A 21,808-nucleotide genomic window follows, 5' to 3' on the forward strand; every position below is an offset into this window, starting at 1 on the left:
CGGGGAAGTCGGTGATCCTGGTGGTCGTGGACCGTTTTAGCAAGATGGCTCATTTCGTCCCTTTCCCTGGTTTACCCAATGCTAAAACGTTGGCGCAAGCTTTTGTCGATCATATTGTTAAATTGCACGGCATTCCCTCTGAGATTGTTTCCGATAGAAGCACGCAGTTTGTGTCCAGGTTCTGGAAGGCTTTCTGTTCTCGCCTGGGGGTTCGGCTGTCCTTCTCTTCTGCTTTTCACCCGCAGTCGAATGGTCAGACTGAGCGCCTCAATCAGAATCTGGAGACATATTTGCGCTGTTTTGTGGCAGAGAACCAGGAGGATTGGTGTTCATTTCTCCCTCTTGCTGAGTTTGCTTTGAACAACCGTCGTCAGGAATCTTCTGATAAGTCACCATTTTTTGGTGCATATGGGTTCCATCTGCAGTTTGGGACATTCTCGGGAGGGGCTCTTTCTGGTTTACATGAGGAGGAGAGATTTTCCTCATCTTTGTCTACCATTTGGTAAAAGATTCAGAGTAATCTCAGAAAGATGAGTGAGAAGTATAAGCGTGTGGCTGATAAGAGACGTGTGCCTGGTCCGGACCTGAATGTGGGTGATCTGGTGTGGTTGTCTACAAGAAATATTAAACTGAAGGTTCCCTCCTGGAAATTGGGTCCCAAGTTTATTGGGCCTTATAAATTTTGTCAGTCATCAATCCTGTTGCCTTCCGCCTTGATCTTCCACGGGTTTGGAAGATACACAATGTATTTCACAGATCTCTCTTAAAACCATATGTCCAGCCCACGGTACCCTCCTCTTTGCCTCCTCCGATTTTGGTTGATGGCAATCTGGAGTTTGAGGTTTCCAGAATTGTGGACTCTCGCATTGTCCGCGGTTCTCTTCAGTACCTCGTTCATTGGAAGGGTTATGGTCCTGAGGAGAGGATGTGGGTTCCGATGTCGGACATTAAAGCCACTCGCCTTATCAGGGCATTTCATAGGGCTCATCCTGGGAAGGTGGGTCCTGGGTGTCCGGAGTCCACCCGTAGAGGGGGGGTACTGTCACTACCAGAGCTTTGAGACGTTCTCACAGCTCTGTCTCTCCACCCCTGTGATGATGTCACTTAGAGTTTGGAGGTGTTCTCACTGTTCTGTCTCTCCGCCCCTGTGATGAGGTCTTTACTCTCAGCTGTTCCTCCTGCGTTTGATTACCCTGCCTTTAAATCACCCCTCCTCCTATTGCAGGGCGTGGATTATACTTCTCTTTTCAGTTGTAGCTCTGCCTTGAGCATCGTCACTTCTTAAGCTACTAGTTCTCTGGACCTGTGTTCTGCTGCTGCAAGCACTCCGGATATTGCCAGCGGCCCTTGGATCCGGTTCCCTCCATATTCTGAGCAGGGCATCGGTGGCCGTGCCCCTTCCACTATTGTAGGGGTTACAGGGCTCATCAGTCTAAGGTACGCGGGCATGCCTCGTTCCACCATTTGGATCCGGGCATGTGCTTTAGCAGCATAGGGAGAGTGTTGAGGGTCTGACAGGGGTCACCCTTCCTCTTCCCTAGTTTGGGTCCGGTCAGTAGCTCTTCTTACTGTGTATGCTCTGGTTACCCTTAAACAGCCGTGACACTCTCTTGAGATTCCTATTTGGGAGCAGGAGCTCTGAACTAAGCTTCCTCATTCTTATTTTATTTTTAGGGAGAAAGATTAAAAAACACACAAATTGTAACATTATTTTGTGGAATTTATTTATGGCATTCACTGTGTGGTAAAAATAACATACTTTTATTATGTGGGTCACATCAAAGATGATAATGCCACATTTCTGTATATTTTTTTTTTGCTATTTTTTACTTCCTCCTGCAGGCTGTCAGCTCTGCAACTCCTCCTCCGCAAGAAAAAAGGGGATTGGGGCAGCTGCTTTAGCGGCTGATATCTCTGGTGTGGTATGGGTTTTGTATTTTATTTAAGCAGGCATTCCATGTTTTTAAACAATACTATAATTATAGCATTATCTTCACTACATGGGAAGATATCACTGTTACAAATGGGATGTAGCGAATGGAGCTGAAAGTGAAAGTAAAAGTAAAAGCAGGTTTAACAGAGATTATTCCCAACGCAATTTCTAACAGTGATATCTCCTGATTATCTTGGGCTAATGCTGTCATTTTGGTCTTGTATGAAAACCTGTGTGCAGCAGTATTTGTTGTCTGGCCGGCTCTCAGCATATTTGCTGTGCTGTGGCTGGATCTCCGCCGGTGTTCATTATAGTGAATTGGGCTGGATGGACTTCTGGCAGCGTATGGCTGCACACTGTAGTTATGGATCCCACAGGCTGTTCCCCTGCAAGAACCATTAACACCAGTGTGAAACAGGCCTTAAATACTTTTCCGACAGCCAGAGCTGAGGGACAGCAAAACAGTTAGGTGGTTAAAGCTTGTAGGACATGGGCATAATATCATAGGAAATATGTCATTAAAAAAGTAAAAGATTTACAAATTAAAGCGCCATAATAAAGCAGGAAAACCCCTTTAAACTTTTACTAAATGTTACCGCAGTTGATGATCTAAGTCAGTGCATTATAGTGTAAATTTTTTTTTGTGTTTTACAATGCTGTTGGTAACTATGTAAATAAAAAGTTACAATAATTTTATTTTATTTTTTTGTATAGGGTCATTTATTAAGACCAGCATTTTAGATAGCAGTCTTACTAACCCCTGCGCTGGCATCTACATAACTTAGGCACATCCAACACCTGTCTAAATCTACTCCAGCTCTTTTGCTGTTTGAAATGAAAAAAATTAACAACTATGTCTCCTTATAGTCAGAAGATGATATACTCCTCCGTAATGACCTTGAGAAGCTAAAGGATGAGTATTCAGAATGCTTTAAGCTGTGGTTCACTCTGGATAGTGCAACAGAAGGTAAGGTCAATGTTAAAAAAAAATTAATAATAAATGTATATAGTCTAGTTGAATCACCCTTTCAAATATAGTAGATATTGTTAGAAAAAGACTGGCACTCTAACATATTTTAATCACATGGACGCAATGTAGCAAAAAATATGTAATGTTACATATATTTATTTATGTTGCTCAACATATAAAAACACCCCTAAAACATCTTAAAAAGCATAAAAACCAATGTAAACAAAATATGTACACAAAATAAGAGCTTCAAATAGAGACGGATTAAGGCTACTTTCACACTAGCGTTCAGTACGGATCCGTCTGCATTAATAACTTAGAAAAAATTCTAAGTGTGAAAGTAGCCTGGGCGGATCCGTTCAGACTTTCAATGTAAAGTCAATGGGGGACGGATCCGCTTGAAGATTGAGCCATATGGTGACATCTTCAAGCGGATCCGAACGGATCTGAACGGATCCGCTCGCCTCCGCACGGCCAGGCGGACAGCTGAACGCTGCAAGCAGCGTTCAGCTGTCCTGCCTGTCCGTGCGGAGGCGAGCGGAGCGGAGGCTGAACGCCGCCAGACTGATGCAGTCTGAGCAGATCCGCTCCATTCAGACTGCATCAGGGCTGGACGGAGGCGTTCGGGTCCGCTTGTGAGCTCCTTCAAACGGAGCTCACGAACGGACCTATGAACGCTAGTGTGAAAGTAGCCTAAGGCTACTTTCACACTTGCGTTCGGGGTTCCGCTTGTGAGTTCCATTTGAAGGCTCTCACAAGCGGCCCCGAACTGATCCGTACAGCCCCAATGCATTCTGAGTTGATGCAGATCCGCTCAGAATGCATCAGTATGGCTCCGTTTGGCCTCCGTTCCGTTCAGCAGACGGACACCCGAACGCAGCTTGCAGCGTTTTCGTGTCCGCCTGGCCGTGCGGAGCCAAACGGATCCATCCAGATTTACAATGCAAGTCAATGGGGACGGATCCGTTTGACATTGACACAATATAGTGCAATTGCAAACGGATCCGTCCCCCATTGACTTTCAATGTAAAGTCAAGAGTCCCTATTAATACACCATCGGATCAGAGTTTTCTCCAATCCGATGGTATATTATAACTTGAAGCGTCCCCATCACCATGAGAACGCCTCTATGTTAGAATATACCATCAGATTTGAGCTAGATCTTGAAAACTCAGATCCGAGAGTATATTCTAACACAGACGTTCCCATGGTGATGGGGACGCTTCAAGTTAGAATATACTAAGAAGTGTGTACATGACTGCTGCCTGGCAGCACCCGATCTCTTACAGGGGGCTGTGATCAGCACAATTAACCCCTCAGGTGCCGCGCCTGAGGGGTTAATTGTGCGTATCATAGCCCCCTGTAAGAGATTAGGTGCTGCCAGGCAGCAGGGCCCTGACCCCCCTCACTCCCCAGTTTTAAATTAATTGGTGGCCAGTGCGGCCCGCCCTCCCTCCCTCCCCAGTATTAAATTCATTGGTGGCAAGTGCGGCCCCCCGCCTCCCCAGTATTAAGTTCATTGGTGGCCAGTATGGCCCCCCTCCCTCCCTCCCCTGTATTAAATTAATTGGTGGCCAGTGCAGCCCCCCTCCCTCCCCTGTATTAAATTCATTGGTGGCCAGTGCGGTCTCCCCTCTCCCCCCCCCCTAATTAAAATCCCCCCCATCATTGGTGGCAGCGGAGAGTTCCGATCGGAGTCTCAGTTTAATCGCTGGGGCTCCGATCGGTTAACATGGCAGCCAGGACGCTACTGCAGTTCTGGCTGCCATGGTTACTTAGCAATTTTAGAAGCATTATACTTACCTGCACTGTCTGTGGCCGGCCGGGCGCTCCTCCTACTGGTAAGTGGCAGGTCTGTTCTATAAGCAATGCGCCGCACAGATCTTTCACTTAGAGGAGCGACCGGCCGGCCACAGACAGTGCAGGTAAGTATAATGCTTCTAAAATTGCTAAGTAACCATGGCAGCCAGGACTGTAGTAGCGCCCTGGCTACCATGGTAACCGATCGGAGCCCCAGCAATTAAACTGGGACTCCGATCGGAACTCTCCGCTGCCACCAATCATGGGGGAGGGGGGTGATTTTAATTAGGGGGGGAGAGTGGAGGCCGCACTGCCCACCAATGAATTCATACAGGGGAGGGAGGGGGGGCCGCACTGGCCACCAATGAATTTAAAACTGGGGAGGGAGGGGGTCTGGCCCCTGCTCCCTGGCAGCACCTGATCTCTTACAGGGGGCTATGATACGCACAATTAACCCCTCAGGTGCGGGGTTAATTGTGCGGATCACATCCCCCTGTAAGGCAGCAGGGGGCAGTCATGTACACAGTTCCTAGTATATTCTGACTTGAAGCGTCCCCATCACCATGGGAACGCCTCTGTTAGAATATACTGTCGGATCTGAGTTTTCACGATGTGAAAACTCGGGTCTGAAAAAGCTGTTATGCAGACGGATCCGTTCTAAACAGATGCAAGTGTTAGCATTATAGGTGCGGATCCGTCTGTGCAGATACCAGACGGATCTGCACCGAACGCAAGTGTGAAAGTAGCCTAATCCGTAGGATCAGTCATAGACCAAATGTACACTGAACAAAAATATAAACAAAACACTTTCGGTTTTGCCCCCATTTTGAATGAGCTGAACTCAAGGATCTGAGACATTTTCTACATACACAAAAGACCCATTACTCTCAAATATTGTTCACAAATCTGTCTAAATCTGTGTTAGTGAGCACTTCTCCTTTGCCAAGATAATCCATCCTACCTCACAGGTGTGGCATATCAAGGTGCTGATTAGACAGCATGAATATTGCACAGGTGTGCCTTAGACTTCCCACAATAGAAACATAGAAACATAGAATGTGTCGGCAGATAAGAACCACTTGGCCCATCTATTCTGCCCAATATGCTGAATACTATGAATAGCCCCTGGCCCTATCTTATATGAAGGATGGCCTTATGCCTATCCCATGCATGCTTAAACTCCTTCACTGTATTTGCAGCTACCACTTCTGCAGAAGGATATTCCATGCATCCACTACTCTCTCAGTAAAGTAATAGGTCCTAAAAGTGATATTACTATTAAACCTTTGCCCCTCTAATTTAAAACTATGTCCTCTTGTAACAGTTTTTCTTCTTTTAAATATTCTCTCCTCTTTTACCTTGTTTTTTCCCTTAATGTATTTAAAAGTTTCTATCATATCCCCTCTGTCTCGTCTTTCTTCCAAGCTATACATGTTAAGGTTCTTTAATCTTTCCTGGTAAGTTTTATCCTGCAGTCCATGTACTAGTTTAGTAGCCCTTCTCTGAGCTCTCTCCAAAGTATCAATATCCTTCTGGAGATATGGTCTCTAGTACTGCGCACAATGCTCCAAATGAGGTCTCACTAGTGCTCTGTAGAGCGCCAGGAGCACCTCCCTCTTTCTACTGGTAATGCCTCTCCCTATACACCCAAGCATTCTGCTAGCATTTCCTGCTGCTCAATGACATTGTCTGCCTACCTTTAAGTCTTCTGAAATAATGACCCCTAAATCCCTTTTCTCAGATAATGAGGTTAGGACTGTATCACTAATTTTATATTCTAGTCTTGGGTTTTTACGCCCCAGGTGCATTATCTTGCACTTATCCACATTAAATTTTAGTTGCCAGATTTTTGACCATTCCTCTAGTTTTCCTAAATCCTTTTCCATTTGGTGTATCCCTCCAGGAACATCAACCCTGTGTCATCAGCAAAAAGACACACCTTACTATCGAGGCCTTCTGCAATTTCGCTGATAAAGATATTAAACAATATGGGTCCCAGAACAGATCTCTGAGGTACCCCACTGGTAACAAGACCATGGTCTGAATATACTCCATTGACTACAACCCTCTGTTGTCTGTCCCTCAGCCACTGCCTAATCCATTGAACAATATGAGAGTCCAAGCACGAAGACTGCAATTTATTGATAAGCCTTCTATGTGGGACAGTATCAAAAGCCTTACTAAAGTCTAGATAAGCGATGTCTACTGCACCTCCGCCATCTATTATTTTAGTCACCCAATCAAAAAAATCAATAAGATTAGTTTGACATGATCTCCCTGAAGTAAACCCATGCTGTTTTTCATCCTTCAATCCATGGGATTTTAGATGTTCCACAATCCTCTCCTTAAAAGGAACCTGTCACCGGGATTTTAGGTATAGAGCTGAGGACATGGGTTGCTAGATGGCCACTAGCCCATCCGCAATACCCAGTCCCCATAGCTCTATGTGCTTTTATTGTGTAAAAAAAACGATTTGATACATATGCAAATTAACCTGAGATGAGTCCTGTACATGAGTTGAGTCAGGGACAGGACTCATCTCAGGTTAATTCCCTTTAAGTATGGGATGCACAATCTGGATACACCTTCTCATTTGCTGGAGTCCCCTATCTCGGTATTCCAGAACCCACTATTCACCCCACTCTTCCCACCATCAATACTTCTCTCAAATGCACCTCTCCATCTTCAATTTTTGTTAACCAAAATACTTAATATGTGGGGTCCACTCAACCTACCTACCACAGGTTCCCGCAGTCTGACCAATACCTCTGACTGATTGATTCCCTTCTCACCATACATGTGTGCCCATCTCCCACACCCACCTGCATATCGGCCTCTTTGAAAGTCGACCATATGACACCTGGTTTCCACTTACATCTGATATGTCCAATCCCTATCCATGCAATCATAATGGTTCACAAGTTGATGACTTCTTCATTGCGGGCCCTTCTATATCCATGCCATCTTTTTTAACTCTCCCCCCCCCCCCCCCATCCATCCCATAGCCAGTCATCCCATCTTAAAGGGCCCCCAAACCACCTATATAGCTAATTTCTTTGACCCACTAGGTCACAAATCAGTAAAATGAAAAAAACAAGGAGAGGTTGCAGAGGAGGTAAGCACAAAAAGAAGGATCCCCATCCCACACTACCAATAACTGTTCCATACCAACATTCTGGGCCCCACTCTTGCGGTATTTTTAATCTGTCCACCCATGTGTTGACAGCAGATGAGATTTCTTTACTATCTAAGGGTCCTATCTATCCCCCAATGAGGAATCTATTGAAGCCATTCCGTCTGGCTTAAAATCACCATCATCATTCTACCCCATTCATCATAAGGGGAATTTTTTGGACACTTTCTATTCAGTGGTCTCTAATGACTTTAGGGAAATCAATCGTGAATCCAACATAAGACACAACATGAAACCATCAGAAATGATGGCCCTAAAGAATTTACGATCAAATACTGATCTGGTCATTAGGGGCGCTGATAAAGGGAGGGGGGTTTGTTATCCAAAATCAAGAGGACTATATTAGAGAAGCTCTGAACATCCTTTCAGATAAAAAATATTACCTACCATTGGACCATGATCCCTCTACAACAGATAGAGAAGATTTCCAAGTGCTTATCAAGTCAGCAGATATGTGTTTGAGCAAGAAAGAAAATGAATATATTTTGGTGAAGGAGTCCACATTAGCCATCTTTTACCACCTCCCCAAGATTCACAAAAACATCCAGAATCCGCTGGGCAGACCTATTATTTCGGGGGTGTCCTACCTTACTCGTAATCTATCACACTACATTGACATTTACCTGCAGAAATATGTTGTCAATCTCAAATCTTATCTCAGAGACTCAACTTCTCTTATCACTCTTTTGAAAGATATAGTATGACAAGATAACAACTTCTATTGGGTGACCTTGGATGTTTTGGCACTTTATACAAAAATCTCCCATAATCTAGGTATGAAATGTACATCTAGTTTCCTAGACAAAGATGAAAAAATGCCTGCCCCACAAAAGGCCTTCATTATGAAGGGAATTTAAGTTTATTCTTATACATAATGTTTTCACGTTCCAAGATGGAATCTACAAGCAAATACGAGGGACCGCTATGGGGACGCGTTTTGCACCCAATTTTGCTCATTTATTCATAGGAGCTTTTGAGGAGGAGTTCATTTATGGTTCAAGCTTCTGGGCTGATAAGAACATCATCTGCTTTCGTAGGTATATTGATGATTTAATTTTCAAATGGAATGGGGACCCATCATCAATTGAAAAATTCATTTTAGATCTCAATAACAATGATTGGGGAATCTCCTTTACTGGAACATATGACAAGACAAAAATTGAGTTTTTAGACCTCTCAATTTTTATTCAGAACAATAAAATTAATACCCGTACAGTCTTCAAAAAAGTTGATAGTACTAGCTACTTGGACTTTAAGAGTACACACTACAGAAAAAGGAAATCAAATTTCCCATTCAGCCAATTCAAGCGACTGAAGCAAAACTGTACCCTTGAAGAAGATTTTATCCAACAGTGTGTTAGTCTCCAGGTTTAGCCAAAAAGGTTATCCTCTTAACATTATATCTGGCTCAAGATTCAAAGCCACTAAGCTCACCCAAAACGACTGCCTTATTACAGCTCCTAAAAAAGAAAAAGACAGTAATAGTGATAGATATAGTTATAATTTTAGTAATACATATAATCAAAATCACATGTCTATTAAAGCCATCTTAGAGAAACATTGGCATATACTAAAAAGGGATCCAATTTTGAACCAGATCATCCCAAAGCTCCCGAAACTAACATATAGAAGAGCACGTACCCTAAAAAATATCCTTGCAACAAGTAAGCTAAACTCAGTTGTACCTCGTACAGAAAATCATGCCATTAGACCATGATGGGGATCTCAAAATGTGGTCACAAAAAATGCTTATGCTGCTCATGGATATTCCAGAAATCGTTTTTTTGTAGTCATGTTAGCGGACAGTCCTTCCCTATTCTAAGTAGTCTCAACTGTGAATCCAACTGTTATATATCTTCTGGAATGTCCATGCCACTTACAATATGTTGGGCGGACTATCCAAACACTACGAAACAGGCTCAACAAATATAGGTCGAACATTAAGAAAAAGTACCTAAAACATGTATGACACGCGAGGGGAGCTCAGTTGGGTTTATTGTGACACCAATCAAACATATCCCAATCCATTTACAAAAGGACATCCAGTACATTAGACGTAGGGAAATGTACTGGATTTTTAAATTAAATAGTTTGACCCCTTGTGGTCTAAATGGAGCATTTGAGATTAATTTATAAGGGCTTATTTTTTTTTATTTTTTTTATTTTTTTATATATACATTTCCCTGTCTAGACACAAAAAAACTATTTGTGTGATCCAACAGTTAGGCTATAAAATACAATATATCACAGGGATGACGGAAAAAGAACGCAACCGGCACTGCTGCATGTGCCTATATGATCACTGGAGCGCATAAATCACTTGGATCCCGAACCTTCACAGTGGTGCTCTGCTCTATCGGTGGTACAGTAGTTACATTAATAGCATAAAGAAGAAAGCACCAAATATGGTTAATGGACTGCTGAGGACTGGGGCAAAGTCATATTCTCCAATGAAGCCTCTTTCCGATTGTTTGGGGCATCAGGAAAAAGGCTTGTCCGGAGAAGAAAAGGTGAGCGCTACCATCAGTCCTATGTCATGCCAACAGTAAAGCATCCTGAGACCATTCATGTGTGGGGTTGCTTCTCATCCAAGGGAGTGGGCTCACTCACAATTTTGCCCACAAACACAGCCATGAATAAAGAATGGTCCCAAAACACCCTCCAACAGCAACTTCTTCCAACAATCCAACAACAGTTTGGTGAAGAACAATGTATTTTCCAGCAAGATGGAGCACGGTGCCATAAGGCAAAAGTGATAACTAAGTGGCTCGGGGACCAAAACGTTGACATTTTGGGTCCATGGCCTGGAATCTTCCCAGATCTTAATCCCATTGAGAACTTGTGGTCAATCCTCAAGAGGCGGGTGGACAAACAAAAATCCACTAATTCTGACAAACTCCAAGAAGGGATTATGAAAGAATGGGTTGCTATCAGTCAGGAATTGGCCCAGAAGTTGATTGAGAGCACGCCCAGTCGAATTGCAGAGGTCCTGAAAAAGAAGAGCCAACACTGCAAATACTGACTCTTTGCATGAATGTCATGTAATTGTCGATAAAAGCCTTTAAAACGTATGAAGTGCGTGTAATTATATTTCACTACATCACAGAAACAACTGAAACAAAGATCTAAAAGCAGTTTAGCAGCAAACTTTGTGAAAACTAATATTTGTGCAATTCTCAAAACTTTTGGCCACGACTGTACATAAGCAGAAATACCTGCAGCTGGGGCATGTAGGGCATGTAGTTAAACAATTCATACACTGCAAGACCCAATATGTTTTATATGCGATTTTGTGCGCATGTGGGAGATTTTATATTGGAAAGACACACAGGTGCCTATATGTACGTTTTAGGGAACACAAAAAACCAATCATTACCAGAAATGGAGCAGCTACATTAATTGAGCATATACATAATGAACATGCAGGGAACAGTGACATTTTGAGATGTGCGGGTATTGAAGTGGTCCACACCTTCATGAGAGGGGGGGGGGGGGGACAGAAAACACATTCTCCTGCAGAGAGAAGCTGCATGGATAATTAAAACACAAGCCATGGGCCCTCTAGGGTAAAATGACAAGAATGACTTAGCTGTTTTCATTTGATTGGTTTTAGCACACACTTCAATTGTAACCAGTGACGTGCATGAGATGAGGGTATTTCTAGCCCCCTCCTCCTCCACGTCACAGGAGGCTTGACAAAGCGCAACACAAGCATGAAACAGCTGTAGCCTGTTCATTCACCTGTGTTCTGTCCGCATCCACGATGTGTATTTGAAAAATAAAATGCAAGCAGCAACTTTGTGACCAGTGGTGAGTGCCGCAGTGCTTTCTTCTTTATGCTATTATAAAATACAATAGATTTCCTTTTTCTTATATTCTCATTACTGTAGAGTAATTTTATTACTATTATTTCAATTTATAATAACATATTCATTAGGTCTTACATGTGTGTTTTATTAATTAATTTATATATTTTTTATGTATTTGTTATCACGATTTCATCTTTTGTGTTACATACACATTTTGATATATTTTTATATACTTTTTTATATAGTTATAGTTATTATATGTATCTATTTAATTATCTATTACATATGAACTTTTATTTGGTGGCTCCTGTAATATTAATGGATGTTAATCTCACCCATTTATATGTATTTCATTTATTTTTTTTCCCTTCCCCCTTATACCATATAGGGGACTGTTTAGTTTCCCCTGCTCCTCATTAACATACCATATAATATTATTATTCATTGATAGGACACCTTCCCCTTTCTATTCCCCCCCCCCTTCCCCTTTCTCCCCCCCTCCCCTCCTTTTAATATGCCCATCACTACATATAGTTTCATAATATTTATAACATTGATTACATTTGCATGGAGGTCACCTTTTTTACATGCATGATTTATCATCCTCTCCTCTCTTATTTAATTTTATTTCCCCCACTCTCATTATTATTAATAACAAATACTTCTAATAGGGGGCGATCCTATTTCCCCACTATTTCAGACCAGCCGAGTACATCCTTCACATCAGGCCCGGCATTTACGCACTCAGGCGTCTGGGTTGCAATGGACACAGTCATGTGACCGCCAATTTGCGATCACATGACTCTTTTACTGCCGGATCTCTGTGGATAGCCGGAGCACATTCGTCAGCGCTCCATTGCCAAGGATCCTTTGAGCCGGCCCGCCCCTATACCGTCACTACAGAGAGTGACCCTCTCTTGCGATTTATAAATACATTTATTATCCACATTTTCATATCGTTTTAACTAATGGATGAGTTAAAATTGTGTGTTTTTTTAATGTAATACTAGCACACCTGGGACTAGCCCCTCCTATGTGTGGGCAGTCTCCAGGTATGCTGTTTTTTGGCGTTTTTTTCTATCTATATAAATATCTGACTGCTATCTGTTAAATTATTACCTATTAACCTGATGAAGGGGACACTTGGAGCCCCGAAACGCGTTGTTCTTTGTACACATCCATGGTATTCATGCAATAAAGAAGATTTATTTACATAAAGACTAACTCTACCAGTGATTTGCGCCTTATCAGAACCTCCTACTCTATCTAGCAAACCATGTCCTCAGCTCTATGCACAAAATCCCAATGACCGGTTCCCTTTAAGTATGATTTCCATTAATTTCCCCACTATTGATGTCAGGTTTACTGGCCTATAGTTGCCCGATTCCTCCCTACTACCTTTCTTGTGAATGGGCACAACATTTGCTAATTTCCAATCTTCTGGGACGACTCCTGTTACCAGTGATTGGTGAAATAAATCTGTTAATGGTTTTGCTAGTTCACCGCTAAGCTCTTTTAATAGCGTTGGGTGTATCCCATCAGGCCCTGTCACTTATTTGTATTAATTTTAGACAGCTGACTTAGAACCTCTTTCTCTGTAAAGACACATGCATCAAAAGATTCATTAGTCTTCCTTCCTAACTGAGGTCCTTTTCCTTCATTTTCCTAAGTAAAAACCGAACAGCTAGTTCTTTATCTTCTTCCATATACCTTCCTTCTTTTGTTTTTAATTTGCTAATTCCTTGCTTTGGTTTCCTTTTTTCATTTATGTATCTGAAGAATATCTTATCGCCTTTTTTCACTAACTGAGCTAATATAGATCTGCCTGTGCTTTAGAAGCTCGTATAACTTGTTTGGCTTCTCTCTGCCTAATCTTATCAATTTGCCTGTCATCCTCGTTTTTTCTTTTTTATAATTACTAAATGCTATCTTTTTGTTTTTAATGATTTTTGGCCACTTCTGCTGAGTACCACAGTGGTCTCTTCCTTTTTTTGCTTTTACTGACAAGCCTAATGCAATTATCTGTTGCCTTCAATAGTGCCACTTTTAAGTAGTCCCATCTCTCCTGGACTCCATTGAAACTGTTCCAATCTGATATTGACTCGTATACCACTAATCTAATTTTAGAGAAGTCAGTTTTTCAAAAATCTAAAACTTTTGTTTTTGTGTGGTATGACTCAGTCACTGTACTTATAGTAAACCACACTGACTGGTGATCACTAGATCCTAAGCTTTCCCCTACAGTAATATCAGATACCAAATTCCCATTTGTGAATACTAAATCTAAAATGGCCTCCTTCTGGGTTGGCTCCTCAACTACTTGCTGTAGAGATAATCCCAGTAGGGAATTTAGAGTATCTGTACTCCTGGCAGAACAAGCTAGTTTGTTTTTCCAGTTTACATCAGGAAGATTAAAGTCTCCCATAATGATCACGTCCCCTTTCAATTTCATTTTAGCTATTTCCTCAACTAGTAGATCATCTAATTATTTGACTTGGCTAGGTGGTCTATATATCACACCTACACTAGTTACCTTATGATTATTAAGCTGCAAGGTAACCCAAACTGACTCTAAATTGGTCTCGCTAACTTCTATTAAATTCAATTTTATGCTATCTTTCACATACAGGGACACCCCTCCCCCTTCCTTGCCTTCTCTGTCTTTCCTATATAGAGAGAACCCTGGTATTGTTATATCCCAGTCATTACTCCCATTTAAACATGTCTCAGTAACATCCACTAAATTTATATTCTCAGATGCCATTATAGACTCATTATAGACCCATTATAGTCATTGATCTTATTCCCTAAACTGCAAGCATTTGTAGACAAGACTCTGAGATTTCTTAAACTATGTGCTACTGGCATCTTCTGGCATTGTTCCGGGGGGCAGTCGTACTGCTGGATTATCACTCTTTTGCCCCCATTTCCTAGTTTCAATTCTCCTTAGCAAATACTTTGAACTGTTCACTGAGGACATTCGTTCCCTTGAGAGAAAGATGCAAACCATCTTTCTTGTACAGTTCTTTTCCGTTCCAACGAGAGCTAACATGAGACAGAAAGCCAAACCCTTGGCTCAGACACCATTTACCAAGCTATACATTGAATTCCTTAATGCGCATCTTCCTGTCATGCTGAAGGTTATGCACAGGCAAAACTGCACAGAGTAGTGAAACAGTTGATGCAACCTCCAGTATATCATTACCAAGTGTGTGAAAAGCTTCCTTCACCTTTGAAACCTCATTGCAAGCCAGATCATTTTTTTCCAAGATGGACAATAACATTCATATCCCTTTCCTACTTTGCTTGCCTAACAATATTAAGGATACGTCATCTATCCTTGCTAGCGGTAGCACCAGGGAGACATCTCACAAAACCATTTTCCTCAAACTTCACACCTTTTATGATCCCCCACCAACAGCTGCTTACTATCAGTCCTCACCTTATCCTTCTAGTCTTTTGCTGCAGTCTTGCATACTTTAGGCATGGGAGATGATTGTTCTTCACCCACTGTGCATGAGCCATTCTCCATGTTGCTCTTGCGCTCTGAAAGTGCTGCAAATGAATTATGGAGAGCCACAGACTGTGGGACATGTCTTCAATTGACAACACTCCATCTACTATAACCTGCAGTAACCCCTCTTCCATTTCTAGGGGGGCTCTGTGGCAGTGGCATTGCAACATTCCCAGCCTGAGTTTGTTTAACAGTTAATTTACAAATCTCAGATTTCAAAAATGCTATTTCCTGCTGCATTATTGAGAGCTGTCTACAGATCAGACAGCATCCAAACCTCTGAAGATTGGGACCTGAAATAAAACTAGGTGTGCCATTTTAAAGAGGGGAAAGATTTTAAACAAACAAATCTTACTTTTTTTTAGATTGTATCCACCTCCAGATTACCTCCTGAGTATCTCCTAAATATCTCAGATGCACTTAGTAATGCTGCACTTGAGAATGCTGCAAGCTATAATTAGGCAAGCTAATACTATGTTGCTCTATATACACACACTCCCACAAAAGCTTCTCCCCCCAACAACAAATTTAACACCTTAATCACCTATGCTCATTTGCAATCAGACAATAGCAAAAACCTGTCTAACAAATTCCTTACCTGTTTTGAAGCACAGTGTCTGAGTAGCCACCAAAAACACAGCTGAAGTTCTGCTGTTTTGAAGCACAATGTCTTAGTAGCCACCAAAAACTCAGCTGAAGTTCTGCTGTTTTGAAGCACAGTGTTTGAGTAGCCACCAAAAACACAGCTGAAGTTCTTCTACAGTGGAAAAGCTCTAATCTAGTCTCCTGAATATCTCAGATGCACTTAGTAATGCTGCACTTGAGAATGCTGCAAGCTATAATACTGCACAATACAATAAAAGGACACTCTGAAATGTGCAGTTTGATCACACAGCACAATGCCACAGATGTCGCAACATTTGAGGGAGCATGCTGACTGCAGGAATGTCTACCAGAGCTGTTGCCCGTGCAATGAATGTTCATTTCTCTACCATAAGCCGTCTCCAAAGGCGTTTCAGAGAATTTGGCAGTACATCCAACCAGCCTCACAACCGCAAACCACGTGTAACCACACCAGCCTAGGACCTCCACATCAAGCATGTTCACTTCCATGATCATCTGGGACCAGCCACCCAGACAGCTGCAGCAACAATCTGTTTGCATAACCAAAGAATTTCTGCACAATCTGTCAGAAACCGTCTCAGTGAAGCTCATCTGCATGACCTTTGTCCTTATCGGGGTCTGGACCTGAATGCAGTTCGTCGTCGTAACCGACTTGAGTGGGGAAATGCTCACATTTGGTGACGTTTGGCATGTTGGAGAGTCCTGGTTTTCACTGTTCAGGGCAGATGGCAGACAGCATGTGTGGCATCGTGTCGGTGAGCGGTTTGCTGACGTCAACGTTATGCATCCAGTGGCCCATGGTGGCGGTGGGGTTATGGTATAGGTAGGCGTGTTATGGACAATAAACATGTGCATTTTATTGATGACATTTTGAATGCACAGGGATATCGTGACAAGATCCTGAGGCCCATTGTTGTGCCATTCATCCGCGACCATCACCTCATGTTGCAGCATGATAGTGCACGGCCCTATATTGCAAGGATCTGTACACAATTTCTGGAAGCTGAAAACATCCAAGCCTTGCATGGCCAGCATACTCACCAGACATGTCACCCATTGAGCATATTAGGGATGCTCTGGATCGGTGTATATGGCAGCGTGTTCCAGTTCCTGCCAATATTCTGCAACTTCGCACAGCTATTGAAGAGGAGTGGCGCAACATTCCACAGGCCACAATCAACAACCTGATCAACTCTATGCGACGGAGATGTGTTGCACTGCGTGAGGCAAATGGTGGCCACACCAAATACTCACTGGTCCCCCCCCCCCCACCCCCCAATAAGGCAAAACTGTGCACATTTCAGAGTGATCTTTTATTGTGGGCAGTCTAAGGCACACCTGTGCAATATTCATGCTGTCTAATCAGTACATTGATATGCCACACCTGTGAGGTGGGATGGATTATCTCAGCAAAGGAGAAGTGCTTACTAACACAGATTTAGACATATTTGTGAACAATATTTAGGAGTAATGGGTCTTTTGTGTATGTAGAAAATGTTTCAGATCTTTAAATTCAGCTCATGCAAAATGGGAGCAAAACCGAAAGTGTTGTGTTTATATTTTTGTTCAGTGTATATAGGTAATTCACAATAGCGGATTCCTTGTATTACGGATCTTTGGCCCCCAATTTATAATTTAATGGCGGTAATAGATAGATTCAATATGATGTAATTGATCTATAAATATACATAGACCGTTGGATATTTCACAATCTTTCATGGCTTGTAAAAATGATGTGATTAGTCCATGTGTACATTAATATGCAATCCACAATCCTCTCTTACTCTGTCTGTGAACTGACAGTTCATAGATCAATATGGCTAAATTGTTGCAGTCACTGTATAAAAAAAGCCTATGGCTACTTCAACTTTTGATGTTTGGTTGTACAAGTCATATACAGTTGACGTTTATTACATCATTGCCATTTTATGGGTAATTGGGAATCAGAGGCTATATGAGCATGATGAGTCTTTTACTCACAGTTTCGTCAGTAGACCCACTGTGGCGTCCCACTTCAATGGGCTTACCTGAAGTTGTGGTCAGTACCGGTGTGAAGAAAACCACAGAAATAAGATAATAATGCACTTATTAAAGCAGATGCAAGCACTATATATGGACTAAGTCCTCACTCTGATATGATAATGTCTGAGACACTTAGTCAATATATTTTGATCAAAACACATCTAAGCCCGCCTACCGAACGTCAAGGTGGTCTCAGTTCAGGCGGGTCCTACGCTAAACCTACCTAAGCCGCTGGGCTTCTATGTTCAGGAGCGCAGACGCCGCACATATGGTGTGCTGCTCCTAGTTACCTCCATGTGCATCAAGCAATCAATGGGAGGAGGAGTAAGCACAGCCATATGTACCACCTAATTAAGGCGCTCATTGGATAGGGGAGGGGGGCAAAAGTGCAGAGGAATGCTACTCCCAAGATACTAGGTGCACATTCACACTTGAAGGTGCCACTCCCTCAAGCAAACACTACATAAACAAAAAAAATCACAGAAAAAACTAAGATAAAAACATCCTGCACGATATGATACAAATTTGCGGATGTCCCTGGCCATGTTATTGAAGAAAACCACAGAAATAAGATAATAATGCACTTATTAAAGCAGATGCAAGCACTATATATGGACTAAGTCCTCACTCTGATATGATAATGTCTGAGACACTTAGTCAATATATTTTGATCAAAACACATCTAAGCCCGCCTACCAAACGTCAAGGTGGTCTCAGGTCAGGTGGGTCCTACGCTAAACCTACCTAAGCCGCTGGGCTTCTATGTTCAGGAGCGCAGTACCGGTGTGCTAGATGTTAACGAGTGGGGTCCATCGTTTCAGCGGAAGGATTCCAGCCAGGTAACGAGGCTGTGCTGGGTCTCTGCATCTCACGCTATGCTCGATGTTGGCATATTACATGATCCACTCTGAATCTCGCGGGAAGAGGTTCGAATTCGGTGTTCTTATGCCTACAATCCTGTTTAGTTTTGCTGAAGAGCTTCAGACCTTTGAATGTTATACTTTCAAATATTCTTTCCCATCTGTTGCAGTTTAATCATTGAATGTATTGTGCAAATACCAGACGCGTTTCGGGGAACGCTTTCCCCTTCAGTGGATACATTTAATGCTTGCAAGTTTGGTCTTTTATATCTTAATCCAGCTGATGTAAATACATGGCCTGGATTTTGGATGTCCGTTTCTGTAGTTATAGTGCCCTTGCGGTTTATATGCGTTATACATGTGTTTTTTTATGTATGCATTATTTTTTTGTCTGTATTTGAAAAATGATATTTTGCATATATTCTATTGGTTAAAAAGTTTAGTACAATATCACAATAAGAAAAGAAAATAAAATGTTTAAATAATACGACTAAGTAGGTCTGATGATAAGTACTCAGCATACATAAATAGATACCCAACATTAGTAATGGGTTTATATTATAATACTCTATAGTAAATTTGTACCTTTTACTATGGTGTAATTTATATAGACATAAATATTTATAAATATACTAGTTTTCTGTTTTTCCAATGGAAATGATGTTTATTTTATCAGATGTTGGATACCCTAAAATTGAGAACAGTTAACAAATCCTAGTATGAGATGTCTTTAAGATAAACTCCTGGAAGTATGGTCTTGAGGGCAAAGAGTTTCAGGACGGGGATGTCATAATAGAAGTCTGGTTTTACAACCCATGAAAGATTGTGAAATGTCCAACGGTCTATGTAGATTTATAGATCAACTACATCATATTGAATCTATCCATTACCGCCATTAAATATCAAATTGGTGGCCAAAGATCCGTAATACAAGGAATCCGCCATTGTGAATGACCTATATACATTTGGTCTGTGACTGATCATACGGATTATCCGTCTCTATTTGAAGCTCTTATTTTGTGTACATATTTTGTTTACATTAGTTTTTATGCTTTTTAAGATGTTTTAGGGGTGTTTTTATATGTTGAGCAACATAAATAAATATATGTAACATTACACATTTTTTGCTACATTGCGTCCATGTGATTAAAATATGTTAGAGTGCCAGTCTTTTTCTCACAATGTAAAAAAAAAAAAAGAAAAAATACAGAATTAAAGGCTGTGTACACCTTTGGCAACAATATTATTTATTACATTGCACTCCTTTTGAGCCATCATTGCACTCCTTTTGAGCATATCAATTGATATTTATTAAAAATGATGAGCTGTTTTCCCTGTACAGCTGTCGACAGAACTTTGTTTTCTGTCCAGCATAACGGAAACCATGCGGATCTGTTAGACTTTCCCATAGACTTCTATTATGACGGATCAAAATGGTTTGCCTCTTAAAAGCTTCCGTTTTGATTTCCGTCTTATGGATTCCGCTATTTTCTGTTATAACCATGTTATGATGGAAAGCCATAACGGTGATATGAATAAGCCCGTACTGCTAACAATGTGGCTTAAATAAGTTTTTATGACCTTTAAGTAATTTAGAGATAAGAGATATTAGATGACTGCACAAAGTGAAAGTGTAAGTACCATTAACACAGCTATAAAAACGGTTAACACTTTGTGACAGGATGGCTCGATATTTTTAATAAAGACCAATTGAAAACATTATTTGTTGCCTAAAATGAGTAAAATCCAATCATAAAAAAAATTGTCCTCGAAAGTTAAAGGCTCTTTTATGGGGTGATGATCGACCTGAGTAAAAGTTTGTGTCTAGTCATTGCCATGTGTAAATATGTGCATCAAACAAACACATGATAGCTCATATGTTGGCTAACTACATCTTTTATGTGGTCATAAAAATTATCTGTTATAGGCAGTACATCACCTCATGTTGAGCTAAATGAACAGCAGTCTCCTTGATATACCAATCGATTAATGCTCATTACAACAAGGAATATGTCCATGCAAAAGCCCTTAGCCTTATCTAAGCATGAACAGACAAATGGCTTGATAAGTGTTGTGGAAAAACATTAAGAGACATAAACAAAACCACTATACAAAATCTAAATATTGGAGGACATATACCAAAACCTATGGGCAGATTTACATGTAGCGTAAATGCTGCAACTTTTTTGCAGAGGAATTTTGTGCGGGAAAATCCATAGTATTTACCGTGCAAGCAAAGTAGATGAGATATTTAAAATATCATCCACATGCTGCTGCTATGGTGTAAACTTTGCAATTGTCATGGTCTTACCTTCTTCCTGTTCTCCTTCGTTTGACATGTGCTGGCGGCCATCTTGGTTTCTGGATTTCTTGTAGCCTCCCACCCTGCGGCTTCTCCTTCCCACTGGGAGGAGCTGGATGCCTAGCTCATATATATAGGAGGTCTGTGGCTTCAGTTCCTTGCTTGGTCCTCCTGTGTTCACATGCTTCTAAGACTGCTGCTGCTTCTGGTTCCTGATCCTGGCTTCGTCTGACTACCCTGCTGGTTCCTGATCCAGGCTTCGTCTGACTACCCTGCTGGTTCCTGATCCAGGCTTCGTCTGACTACCCTTCTGGTTCCTGACCTCTGGCTTCGCAAGACCCTGCTTCGGTTTAGCCATCCGTTTGGACTTTTGCCTTACAGCTGGATTTTCAATAAAGCCTTCTTATTTCCACTTAGCTCTTGTTGTACGTCTGGTTCATGGTTCCATGACATTAGGACCAAGCCATGAATTCTGACGGTACAGGGCCATCCTCGCTACCTACGCTGGTTGCCAGACTTGATCAGCAGGATCACCTGTTGGGTCGGTTCGTTGTGGCGTTGCAAACCCTGCTTGAACGCACGGCTCATTTAGCTTCCGTTGCCGATGGGTCGGTTGTCGCTCCTGGGCCCGCTCCTACTGCCGCTCCGGTTGTTGCGCCAGAGTCTACCCCGACACCTGTTGCTGCGCCTGCGGTGTTTCGGGGTATGACCGGTTCTGCCCCCCTTCCACAGCGCTTTGGGGGAGAGCCAACTCAGTGCCGAGGTTTCCTTAACCAGGTGG

General features: G+C 41.9%; 1 protein-coding gene across 1 annotated transcript in view; it reads left to right on the forward strand.

Annotated features, from left to right (window-relative positions):
- LOC122931572 (NADH-cytochrome b5 reductase 1) overlaps positions 1-21,808 on the forward strand; it is a 294,677-nt gene that overhangs the window by 257,614 nt on the left and 15,255 nt on the right. The window contains exon 9 of the mRNA XM_044285647.1: positions 2,801-2,900. Within this exon, the coding sequence (XP_044141582.1) occupies positions 2,801-2,900 (100 nt within the window). The remainder of the gene's footprint in view (positions 1-2,800; positions 2,901-21,808) is intronic.

The sequence above is a fragment of the Bufo gargarizans genome, chromosome 3, assembly GCF_014858855.1.
Source record: "Bufo gargarizans isolate SCDJY-AF-19 chromosome 3, ASM1485885v1, whole genome shotgun sequence".
Classification (NCBI taxonomy): domain Eukaryota; kingdom Metazoa; phylum Chordata; class Amphibia; order Anura; family Bufonidae; genus Bufo; species Bufo gargarizans.